The 12,648-nt window shown below is 55.1% G+C and overlaps 1 protein-coding gene across 1 annotated transcript; it reads left to right on the top strand.

The window, feature by feature from the left end:
* Positions 1 to 4,288: 4,288 nt before the first annotated feature.
* SRM (spermidine synthase) lies at positions 4,289 to 8,214 on the top strand (the record flags this gene model as incomplete). The annotated part of the gene is made up of 8 exons (XM_079696656.1): positions 4,289 to 4,455; positions 5,034 to 5,154; positions 5,623 to 5,715; positions 6,497 to 6,650; positions 7,277 to 7,360; positions 7,474 to 7,619; positions 7,702 to 7,824; positions 7,926 to 8,214. 8 exons carry the CDS (start codon positions 4,289 to 4,291, stop codon positions 7,944 to 7,946), a joined length of 909 nt encoding a protein of 302 aa, XP_079552782.1. The 3' UTR covers positions 7,947 to 8,214.
* Positions 8,215 to 12,648: the final 4,434 nt, after the last annotated feature.

Below are 12,648 nucleotides of genomic sequence, written 5' to 3'. Positions count from 1 at the left end.
GGGCCTCTCACTGTTGTGGCCTCTCCCATTGCGGAGCACAGGCTCCGGACGCGCAGGCTCAGCAGCCATGGCTCACGGGCCCAGCCGCTCCGCGGCATGCGGGACCTTCCCAGACCGGGGCACGAACCCGTGTCCCCTGCATCGGCAGGCGGACTCCCAACCACTGCGCCACCAGGGAAGCCCTTTTTGTACTATTTTTAATGCAACACTGAACTTGTATAAATTTGTGACCCCAGTCTGATTATTTCCTCAGAATTCCATTTGATTTTAATCCTGAGATGGGCTATCAAATAAAGCACAGAATGATACCATTATTTTTGGGTTTTTTACAAATATTTAAGCAAGGAACCTATTGGAAGTTTTTCCCACGAGTTACTGAGCGGGCTGACTGCGTGTGAGCCCTACAGGGCTGCCAGGCCAGACATGGCTGTGCCACAGAGCAGTGCCCCCAGGACAGCCAGGGTCTGTACAAGGAAGGGCTGGTACGGTTGAAGCTGACAGAAAAGCCAAACGATCGGTGGCTTGCCCAAAAAGATGTTTTTCCTCTGTCTCTTCTGTAAATACAGTCAGCCCAGAGCTGGTGCGATGACTGGTGGTCCTCAGGCCCTGGCTGCTGTCTTGTTGCTCTACCGTCCTCAAGTCAAACACAGGGCTGCCACCCCATGGGCCTGGTAACTGCCCCAGAGCCACCCACTACCTCCTCATTCTGTTTAACTGGAAGGAGGGGAGATCAGCCAACGTCCACTTCCCATTGGGCAGAACTTAGCCACATGACCACAGCAAAGGATACTAGGAAAGTCGTTATTTCAGTGCCCAGCTGAAAGTCCTGGGTACTATCATTGTATAGTCAGAATTTGGAAAGAATGGACATTGATACACAGTGAGCTGTCTGCCAAAAAATGGCAGAGTCAGCTATGAAAAATAGACAGATGCGGGGGGGCGGGGGTTCCCTGGTGGCCCAGTGGTTAGGATTCTGGGCTTTCACTGCCGTGGCCTGGGTTCAATCCCTGATTGGAGAACAGATCCCGCAAGCCATGTGTCACGGCCAAAAAAAGATAGATGGGAATGTTTTTGAGCAAGAAATTGTATTCTACTCAGGACAGCCTGAGGAGGCTTCCTGAAAGGTGCATCTGGGTCGCACTTGGAAGACTAAGGGAAGAAGTGCAGAGAACCTTGTAGCCAGTGCTACTCAAAGAGTGGGCCTCTGATAGAGACCAGCTGGAAGCTGGTTAGAAAAGCAGATCCCCAGGCTCCACCCCAGACCAGCCCTATCAGGATGGAAGGTTGGGCCCGGACACCCGGTCTGGACTCTCCAGATGGTTCTTTTATGTGTGCTTAAGTTTGAGGACCACGTGCTATAAGCAAGGCAGTGGACCCCAGACTGCGTTTAGTGGGCTTACCACTGGTCAGAGGTGAAATGAATGATGGAGACAATGTATTAAGTTTCTCACAGAGGTAAAATGATTCCTTGTCCTGTATATGGAAGTTATCCTTGCTCGTTTTGTCTCTGGTTTTGTTTTTTAATAAGATGGAGACCACAGACCATAGGAGTAGAGGTCTTTTTTAGGTGTCTTGTCTTGCAAAAGAAAAACTTGGCAACCGATGTCAGTGCCCAAATGTGTGTTTGAAATTTGGCCCATGGAACCCCAAAGTCCAGGACCACTGAGCCATGGGATAGCGCCAAGAGCCTTGGGGGTTTGGAGAACAGCTGTAGTTCCGTTTCCCTGAAGCATCAAGTCATGGGGAGATTGCTCGGATCCCCAAGGACCAGGGAGGATGTGCCAGTGTATGGAGGGGCGCATGTCAGTCAGTCGGGAACTGCTCAGTGATTCTGAACCCTCAGTGATTCTGAACCATGGAGGCTGTGACGGGACTTGTGCTCTGGGAAGATGATCTGGCAGGGCCGGGTGGGGTTGGAGGTAGAGAATTTATGAGTAGAAGGGCTCTTTGCTCCAGGAGGTACACTGCTGTTTGTGGTCCTTAGGAAGCTTGCCATAAGCATTTTCAACCAACTAACACCACGTACTGGCCAAATTCCCACTCATAACCACAGCTGGCTGAACACAATGCTTTAAAAAAATGACTCCAAGTGCTAATCAATGACAGAAACACATTCCTGCTCTGTGGCAGCCCCATTGCCTTGGACGGTGGCTGTTCACCCACCTCTTGTCCTCTTATAAACTATCTACCCTTTAGGAGGTTGGGACAGTTGACCCACTGGAGAGTAAGGCTTTACAACTGAATTGTAAACGCATACTGGTCTAATTTGGAGAAACGTTTCATATACCTTGGTTTTTTCCATCCTGATTTTCCCTATCAGCTGTAGATTTAACTGGGCTGTATAACGATGGCTACTAATGGCAAAACCACAGTTCTTCCTCCTTGCAATCTGAAGTTGGGTGACATTTCTGGGCTCAATGTCCCGTACATCTGGGGAATTTTTGCTTGAAATGTATTCAGGGCCGTTTTCTTTTAACTTGGAAGGTCTGACCTGCTGCTATACATACCAGCCTAGAGGTCCTGTTTGCTGTTGGCGCTTGAAGCCAAGACCACAGCTTTACTTCCTCTACAGGAGGGCCAAGGGTGTCATTTATTGTCCTCGCTTCAGGATGCACATGCTGGAGCAGCTTTGTTCAACTTGGGGGAGGGATGGGATAGACTTGATCTTCCACTGCCCCCACCCCCACCCCCACACAGTGCCCCAGGAATGCCAGGGCCCCCATCTGGGCTCAGCTGTGCAGTGCCTGGAAGAAAGCCAAGGCAGCTGACTCCACTGGGTGCCTGGACCCACATCCTGGCCTCCCACGTCCACTCAGCCTGTTACTCAGTGCTGCCAGCTACAGGCACCGTCCCTAGTCTCATGGAGCTTACAGTCTGGCTCAGGGTACACAGAAGTGAGCAGGCTGTCACAGCTCGGAGGCGTAGACGTCTTGATGTGCAGGCTGTGGTGTCAAGTACACGGCTGAACCCAGTCAAGCCTGTAGCAGCTGATGTATTGGTTGATGATCTCATCTGCTGTGTGATCCTGACCCTGGGTCGGGTAACAGTTCCGTGGGAGCCACCTCCTAGCAATTCTTTTACTGCCTTGGCTCACTTCCCCTTTAAAAGGAGTTTAACCCAACCAAGGCTCATTGATGTAAGGCTTGAGGCTTGCACTAACTGATAAACACCAGTGTGTTTTTCACCTGCAGTTAAGGACACAGGCTTCCCAACTCCAAGCAGAGGTTGCAAAACATCACCCAAAAAACATCCCTGTCATAATGTCACCAGTAGCTTATTACCAATTTCATCTCCCTTCCCCGACATGAGAAGAATGAGGCATGTAGAGCAATTAGCATTTAATATTTGGTAATTAGCATGCTTAATGTGATTCAGAGAAGTTCCTTGACATTTTCATAAAAACAGAAAGCACATTCCCCACCCACCCTTCAAGGAGCGAGGCCTAGTTTGGCAAAAAAAAAAAACAAAAAAAACAAAAACTGTGGGCCAGTCCTTTTTGGTGCTGAATATGCATGTGTTGGCCTCTTTCGGGACCCTGCTGGTAAATTTAGAAACTCGTTAAGAACTTTCTCATTCAGCAGCCATACGCTCATGGATCACAGAATCTAAGGGGAAATGGCTAAATCGAGCTTAAGTCGTGGGGCTGTGATGGTCCTTCTCAAGTAAATAAAACCCTCGTTGTGCCCCCGACAAACCACACACACTGCTGAAGTCCAACAGGGAGTCAAATTCGGGGACGCGGTGAGAGATAACATTCTACTCCGTCGCTCCAGCGCCAACAACGTAACTCTTCGCCGGACAATGTAGCCGCCCACTCCGGAGTCTCCAGCCCGAGGGTTCAAGCCGGCGGTCCTCACGTCCCGGCGCTCGGACACTCCGCGCCGAGCCCGAGATGTCAGCTCAGGTTTCCCCTCCGGAGTCGGGTACCCCTCGCTCCCTCTCCGCGCCCGTCGGTGCCTCCCCAACCCCGGCCCCACGTGGCCCCGGGAAGCAGGTCGCACTACCCTGCTGTCGCCGACTGACAGCCGGCCGCAGCCACCGGGCGCCGCGCTCCAGCGAGACAGCCAATGAGCGCGCTCGGAGTGCCGGCGGGGCGGGACCGCCGGGCCGCCGAGCGCTCGCGCCGCCACTGGAGGGCTTGGGGCCCGCCCCTGGCAACAGGCCCCGCCCCGCCGGCAGGGTTAGGTTGCGGCGCGGGCGGCGGGGAGGAGTTGGTCCCGTTGTGCTGCGGCTCCGCGCGGCCTGCAGTCCCGGGCCCGCGCCCCGCGCCGCCCGCCCTCCCGCCGCCATGGAGCCCGGCCTTGACGGCCCCGCCGCCTCCGACCCCGCTGCCATCCGTGAGGGCTGGTTCCGCGAGACGTGCAGCCTGTGGCCCGGCCAGGCCCTGTCTCTGCAGGTGGAGCAGCTGCTACACCATCGACGCTCGCGGTACCAGGATATCCTCGTCTTTCGCAGGTACCCCCGCCCGCCCGGCCCCGCGCCCCGGAGCCCCGGCGACGGCTCTCAGCCCAGATCGCCGGCTGCCAGCTGCCCAACCCCACGCAGCCCGCCGGGACTCCTGCCCCGGTCTCGGCCCAGCCCGCCCCTCTTCCTGCCGGACCCCTGTCTTGCGCCCTTTACCTCCGGACGCCCCCGGCCGTCTCTGCCCGCTCCTGTCCCTGCAGAACTGTCAGAAGTTCTCGTAACTAGGCCCGTCTCTTCCCTCCGTCCCCTCCCCACCCTGCATCCCGTCTCGCCGGGCTTGGGGGGCCGGCGTTGCGGGCGGTCCTCTTCGGCGGGGAGGGAGCCGGAGTCTGCGCCGACCCGACGCGCCGAGCTCCACGTGTCAGTCCCGGACACGTCAGAGCCGGGACCCCGAGTCCAGCCTCCACCTAGCGGGCCTGCCCGCCGATCCTCGCCACGTGTCACCCCTTAGGACTCACCCCTGGAGCCCCTCTGCAGGTTGGGGGAGATTCTTCTCACCCAGGGCGAGTCGGGGCACGTTGCCCCTTTCCCGGGGAACCCAGATTCCTGACTGTCACTCCCACCCGCAGTAAGAGCTACGGTAACGTGCTGGTGTTGGACGGTGTCATCCAGTGCACAGAGAGGGACGAGTTCTCCTACCAGGAGATGATCGCCAACCTGCCTCTCTACAGCCACCCCAACCCACGCAAGGTACTCCCATCCCACCCACATCCAGCCCTGAGGCCAGTGATAGGTCCCACAGAACAGTGCTGGGGGCCGCAGCTGCGCTCAGTGCTCAGCTCAGGTGTTTCCCAAACGGTTTTCAGAGAAAGTGCTAGCAAGGACGAGGGGGCTAGTGGGGAGAGAGCCACCCATTTTACAAGGATTGGGGGCTGACAGCCTGGCTGAGGCCTGGAGCTTGAGAAGGAGCAGTGCTGGAGGGAGTTTCCAGGAAAGGGGGACACATCGTGCCAGGTTCCTAGGGCAGGAGAGCTTTTCTAGGAGTTGAAAGTGAAGTAATGAGGCTTGTAGAACAGAGCAGCGGAGAAATTGTTCCAGGTGGTTCTGTCTGCTCAGCGCAGTTTGGGGGGCAGGGAGGCCAGCCACTGAGTCCTGCTGGAGCCTGTTTGGTGGGGCTGGTGCCCAGGGCCCCGCTCCTGGCTGACTCTTCCCCGGCAGGTGCTGATCATCGGGGGCGGGGATGGGGGTGTCCTGCGGGAGGTGGTCAAGCATTCCTCCGTGGAGTCGGTGGTCCAGTGCGAGATTGACGAGGTGAGTACGCAGAGCCCGGCGGGGTTTGGATTCAAGTCCCAGTTCTCCCTGAATTGGCTGTTTACCCTTGGGCAAGTGGCTTAACCTTTCTCGGCCTTGTTTCTTGGTCTCAAGAACACCTTGGAGGATTCAGTAGGAAAACCAGATAGTAAAGCACCTGGCACAGAGTAGGTGTGCCACTGATGCTAGCTCTTAGTAAGACTAAGAGCTGGTGCTTCATAGAAGTCCCAGGGGACTCCAACCACTAGTGCACCTGCCCTTTACAGCAGCCTGCTTCAGTGAGCATCTAGGTTCCGGGTTCAGTCCCTGCCTCCTTGGAGCTGATATTCTAGTTAGGAGGCGATATCAAAGGGTTATCTGATAAAGGAATGTGAGAGAAGGCATAGTGGTGAGGAAGGTCCCTAGGGTGTGGGTTGATGCTGAGGTCTGAATGAGAAGCAGCTGGCCACGTGGAGACAGGGAAAGGCTCTCCCGGTGGAGGCTGGAATTCTAACCCTCTGAAATAGCAAGAAAGCCACTCAGCTGCTGTGGCTGGGTCTGGGGAGAGGCAGCAGGGGTGGTGGAGGTGTGGGCCGAGCTGCAGGCGGGAGCTAGCCCTCCGAGAAGTTATGGGGAGGTACCAGACTGCTCTCTGTTTTACAGATGTGGAAACTGGGGTTCCACAAAGGGAGTGGCTTGTCCAAGGTGACCGGGCTCTGAGAGGGCGTCCCACTCAACTCTGTCTGGCTCCAGGGCCCCCAACCCCCGTGGCCCAACCTGTTCCCTCCTGTCTCCTCCCCAGGATGTCATTCAAGTCTCTAAGAAGTTCCTGCCGGGCATGGCCATTGGCTACTGTAGCCCAAAGCTGACCCTACACGTGGGTGACGGTTTTGAGTTCATGAAACAGAACCAGGACGCCTTTGACGTCATCATCACTGACTCCTCAGACCCCATGGGTAAGCAACGGATGGCCTGGGGCCTCTGGCAGCCACCAGAGGGAAAGCCAACCTCCCCCTCTGTGTCCCAAGTCTGAGTTGCGGAATAGAGGACACAGGGGGCCCCAGAATTAGTGCAGCTCTTTTCCCTTCTAAGTTGTCACCTCCCCACTCAAACATGGCTCAGCAGAACAGGGGGACTGGGGGACTGCACAAAGTTCACAAGTTGGTTGAGGACCTGGAAGAGAGTGGGGCTCTGGGCTTGGGCCACTGAGGCCCCAGTTTCCTCTTCAGCCTCCTCTCTGCTCTTGACAGGCCAGCATCAGGGTGTGCGGGGTATCTAGCCTTAAACCAAGGCTCAGGGTGGAGATTCCTCTGATGCAATGCCTCTGAGCATCCCCCCAGGAATGGGATTAAAATGTGGAGCCCCCTCATACTAGGGTACTGGATCCCTGCCCCTCTCAAAAGCACCCTCTTCATAGTTGGTTTCTGAACTCTACAGACCTGGCTTCGGTTCTCAGCTCTGCCCCTGGGCAGCTGTGAGGGTCTGTGTGGTCAGGTGGCAGCGGCCCTTGCCGTCTCCAGAGCCAGGCTCAGGCAGTCTCAGCCGGAACGTTCCTTGTCCCTTATCCCCTACTCTCCTCCAGGCCCTGCTGAGAGTCTGTTCAAGGAGTCCTACTACCAGCTCATGAAGACCGCCCTCAAAGAGGACGGCATCCTCTGCTGCCAGGGTGAGCGGGCCACCCCACGGGAAGGGGCCGGCTGGGGTGGGAGCGCGGGGTGGGGGTGGGGGGCGGGTGGAGCACCGCCTGCCCAGCGCTGATGCTGCCTGACCGGCCCCCAGGCGAGTGCCAGTGGCTGCACCTGGACCTCATCAAGGAGATGCGGCACTTCTGCAAGTCGCTCTTCCCCGTGGTGGACTACGCCTACTGCACCATCCCCACCTACCCCAGTGGCCAGATCGGCTTCATGCTGTGCAGCAAAAACCCAGTGAGCTGTGGGCTGTCCTGGGGGCGGGGGCGGGGCAGGTGGGCACGGAAAGCGCTCTCCTGAGACCCCGCCTTGTCCCCAGAGCACCAACTTCCGGGAGCCCGTGCAACAGCTGACGCAGAAGCAGGTGGAAGAGATGCAGCTGAAATACTACAACTCCGACGTGCACCAGGCAGCCTTCGTCCTGCCCGAGTTTGCCCGGAAGGTGAGCTACCTGCGGGGCAGGGAGACCCAGGGCTCCCTGAAGGGCCCCTTTGGCCCCCTCACAACCCAGCACCCTCCTGACTAGGCCTCGTGTCCCACCAGGCTCTGAATGATGTGCACTGAGCCCACGTGCCGCTGCCCACGCTGCCCAGGACCTCGGCCAGGGAGCCTCCGGGGCGCCTGGGCCCCACCAGCCCTGGACAGGACCCCCGCTGGCTCACCCACCAACCGAGTGTTACAGGCCCCAGAACGCTGCCCGGCCGGCCCTGCTGGGCGGACTGTCTGTCTTGCTGTGTGTGGAGTTCAGCCTCCAAGCCTATACCAGCTGTGTACAGCATCCACCCACCTTCTGTCGCCCCTCACTCACCAAACACGTGTATTTATAACAAAATGCTGAATCGTGTGTCCCTGGACTTCAAACGGGCCCAGGCAGGGGCTGCATCAGCCATTAATGGGTTCCCCTGCGTGCCAGACCCTGAGCTGGCCCCGCTGTCTGGCCTTCAATTGTCTGCCACGGGAGTAGGCAGGCCTGCCTCCTTGTGTAACCGTGGACCGGCCCCTTGAGCCCCATGGTGCCCAGGGATGCAGCGGTCATCAAACTGGACCCAAGTCTGTCCTGAGAAGCTTTAGCCTTCCTTCACCAAGCCCCGCACAAGGCTGGTGGTGATAGGCCCATGGGGCCCGGGCTGGGGGTTGTCAAAATCAAGGGCTTTGCTTTCTCTTGGGGCTGCCCGGCAGGGTCCTCAGAAGACTCTGGGCCAGGTCCCATCCTGGGGTGGGTGCGGACGTGACCCCAGAGGCAGCTTTGAGGAGCATGATGGAGGTCTGGTTCCCTGGGCCTGCAAGTCAGGTGCCTTGGCTCGGCTCAGATTACAGACCTGGGCTCAGATCCTGCCTGCCCGCCTCGTGAGCCTGCCCTCTGGTAAGTTCCTAGAAGCTTCCCCCAAGTGTTGAGAGGTTGAGAAAGCAGGTGTGGGCGGCTACACAAGGACTCTCTGGGCACGTGACTGTCCCCTCTCCAAGGTGCTGAACCGGCAGGCACCTCGGTCCTGCTGACTGCGGGGACTGAGGGTCTGGTGTTGGGACAGGAGCCACCACAACAGGATGCAGGCTGGGGGAGGGGGCCTCCAGCCCCCTCCTAACTCGGGAGATTGGCCCCTGCTCCTTGCAAAAGCCGGCACCACCTCCCCCACCCCACACCTGCCCTCGGCAGGGACGTGGTCAGGGAATGTGTTAACCTGGGAGACTGGGGCTGGCGGGTTGGGGGCCAGCGTGGGTGTGGGAACCCTGGTGGTGGTTCAAGGATACTCCCAACCCCACTCCTACCCTGGACACCCACCTTGGAGGCCCCACTCGGCAGGGGCTAAGACTGCAGTCATAATGGGGGTGGGAACAGGGGTCCAGCTGTGCCACCAACTCCTCGAGTGGCCTCAGGCCAGTCACTCGCCCCCTGTGGGCTTCCCATGCTCCACCCTCACGAAGCCCCTGGACTGTGAGCATGTTTTGGGGTTCACCCCTGGTCAGCAAGTCTGATGCCAAGCTAACCTCCCCATTCCAACCCCCCGGTCTTCCCCCTCCCGCGGAGGCCCGGTGGAGTCAGGACTTGGCTGGCAAGAAAGTACCAGGCAAAGGAGCACTGGCGACGGCCAGTTCTGGAGCCCTGTCCTGTCACCTGCTTGAATTCCTTTAACCTTGACAAGGAAGTCAGGAAGGAAGATACTGTTAACGCCACACAAGATGAGGTGACATGCCTGAGGCCTTACCAGGCAGCGGGCCTCCCAGGAGCCACTCCGCTCCGTGGGCCTCTGCAGCTCAGCCGGGGAACCCTGGGGCTCCCAGCAGGGGCAGCTGCCTGGACTTCCACTCTCAGTGGCCCTCCTCCCCATGGCTCATCTTACTGACCAGGCTCCAGGAAGGTCCATCATGAGGATGACCCAGGGAGTGAAGGTAGGCAGGGAAGAGGGGCGGTCCCAGCGCTGGGGGTACTGGACCTGGGTCACACTAACTCTGTGACTTGAGCTACTCACAACTCCTGACTCGGTCACCCTGTCTGTAAAATGAGAGCAGCGGTCCTCACCTGTTACAAGGCTTCATTAAGGAGCACATGTCACGTCGTTCTCACTGAGCTGGTGGAAATCAGGATTTCTTCTCAGGGCAGAGGAAGAAGAGAGGGCCCAGGTTGCAGAAGTTGCTGCAGGAATGCCTGACCTGGACTAGAGGTGTCTGCAGTGTCAGTCCCTCCATTTCCCCAACTTTTAGTGGAGTCTGCATGCATGTACCCACCTGGAAAGGGTGGGCGTTGAGGACAAGCACTGAACCCCACAGCTGGGTGGATGTGATTTGGACACAGACTGATCCACAGAAGCAGAAGCAAAAGCAGGCGTTCTGTGGGGATGCGACCTGAGTCCTCCAAAGTTCCAGAAATCTGGAAGAGGGCCGTGAACAGGCCCAGTCTGTGGCACGGAGAATAAAATCAATCCTATCTAGAGTTCTGAAATTCAGGTATTAAAATCAGCCCTGCCCACAGATGTAGAGAACAAACGTATGTACACCAAGGGGGGAAAGTGGCTGGGGGGGGATGAGTTGGGAGATTGGGATTGGCATATATACACTAATATGAAATGGATAACTAATAAGAACCTGCTGTATAAAAAAATAAATAAAGTTTAAAAAAAAAATTAGCCCTGCTTCCCCCCACCCCGACCCCAGTTTAAGGATACAAGTAGTTCCCATGCGGATCGTTAGGAGAGAAATAGCAGCCCTGCTGTGCCTGCTTTTCTCCCCGGAGGCAGCCACGTTTACCTCTTTCAGCTGATCATTTTGGTCACGCCTCTAAACAATATGCTTGTATTACTACTTCTCGATTTGTCAGTTTCAGTCATAATTGTTGATTTTCCACTGGGGAACGTGAGGATTTAGCTCTTTGCTTCCCTGCCCCACCACACTCTCAAGCATTAAACGATAATCTTGGTTGGCTCCGCAATCAGTGTTTGCACGCACCGTTACAACTTATGCAAATGCCGTTCTCAGCTGAGACTCAGAGAAAATGATAACTTTTTATCTCTGGCACAGCTTCTTGTTTTTCCTGGAGGGTTTTTGCGTTCGCTTAATTTTCAATAAATTTATCACTAATTTAGCCCCAAACTTTTACCAAATTGCTAAAGCTCTTAAGATGTTTGGATTCAAAACACTTCCTGAGGTTCTGGTCAATACGCTAATCAGTTTTGTTTTGTTTTTTATTGTGAGATTCTAAGTATTTTACCTAGCCTCATTATAATTATAATTCATGATTATATTTAATGGAATGTTCAGTAATAAGAAACCAATATACATACCATGCATTTCTTTATTATGAGTTGTACCATAATGTATATAACACTTTCATTTAGGAAAAATAATTACTGGAAAAAAAATTTTTTGGAGGATCTTTGGACTCTACTGGTGTCCTATCATTTTCATCTTCCTGAAGAATCTGTTCCAAGCCTCCTGACTACCCCAAGTGGGATTCCCTGTCGGGACTCTTGTCTCTTGGACCCCATATCTTCCTGTTTCTTGGTTTACTCCCTCGTTTTGGTGAAGCATCTCCTAGAGGAGCCTTCTGAGAAAGGGGACAAGGGATGAAAGTTTTAAATAACCTGACATGCATGAAACTCTTGATTCCATCTTCATGCTTGATGGGTACAGAATTTGGTTGAGTATAGAAATATGTTGGAAATTATCTTCAACATTTTGAGATCTGCTGTTTTCCATTGTTATCATCTATTCCTGTGTTTAAAATTAGCCCAAAATGTAGCAGATTGAAACAATAACAATAAACATGTCTTTTCTGTGGGTCAGGAATTTGGGAGTGACTTAGCTGGTTGGTTCGGTTTAGAGTCATTCATGAAGTTGCAGTAAAGCTGTCGCTAGGGCTGGAGGGTCAGCTTCCAAGATGACTCAGTCACATGACTATCAGATTACGCTGACAGATGTTAGGAGGTCTCAGTTCCTCCCCATGTGGACCTTTCCACAGGGACACTGAGTGTCCTCACACATGGCGGCTGGCTTCCCCCAGAGCGAGTGATCAGAGACAGAGCCAGGTGGACGCTGCGATGTCTTGTATGCCTCGCCACACATAGCACACCATCATTCCAGTCATGCCCTATCCATAAGCCCTACTCAGTGTAGGAGAGGACCACACATGAGGGCGTGAATACCCCAATATGGGATCCACTGGTCGCTGGCTTCTAGTTCCCACTGTTATTTCGATAGCTCCAAAATCATCCTTTTCATGATCCTTTGTATGTGATCTGCTCTGTTTTCACTCTCCTCCCCTCTCTGTCTGTCTCTCAGAGTTTGTAGAACATAATTTTTCTCTCTGGTGTTTTGCAAATATCAGGTGTAAAGTTCTATTTTCATCTGTTGTTCTGGGCACTTGGAGGACATTTTCAATGAGTAAACTCGCATTCTTTTCAGTTCTGGGAAATTTCCTTGCATTATTTTGTTTATAATTTCCTTTCCTCTGTTTTCTTTGTTGTCTTTTTCTGGAATTCGTTTGTGTGTTGGGGGGGGGGGGTACACGGGCCTCTCACTGCTGTGGCCTCTCCCGTTGCGGAGCACAGGCTCCGGACGCGCAGGCTCAGCGGCCATGGCTCACGGGCCCAGCCGCTCCGCAGCATGTGGGATCTTCCGGGACCGGGGCACGAACCCGCGTCCCCTGCATCGGCAGGCGGACTCTCAACCACTGCGCCACCAGGGAAGCCCGAATTCCCGTTATTTAGTCTTTGACATACTGTATAGGACTTTACTGCTTTTTTCATTTCTTTTTGACTCTATTTTTCTGGAA

This window comes from Hyperoodon ampullatus (genome assembly GCF_949752795.1).
Source record: "Hyperoodon ampullatus genome assembly, chromosome: 2".
Taxonomy (NCBI): Eukaryota; Metazoa; Chordata; class Mammalia; order Artiodactyla; family Ziphiidae; genus Hyperoodon; species Hyperoodon ampullatus.
Note: the sequence above shows the minus strand (reverse complement) of the source record. Positions and strands in the feature narration are given on the sequence as shown.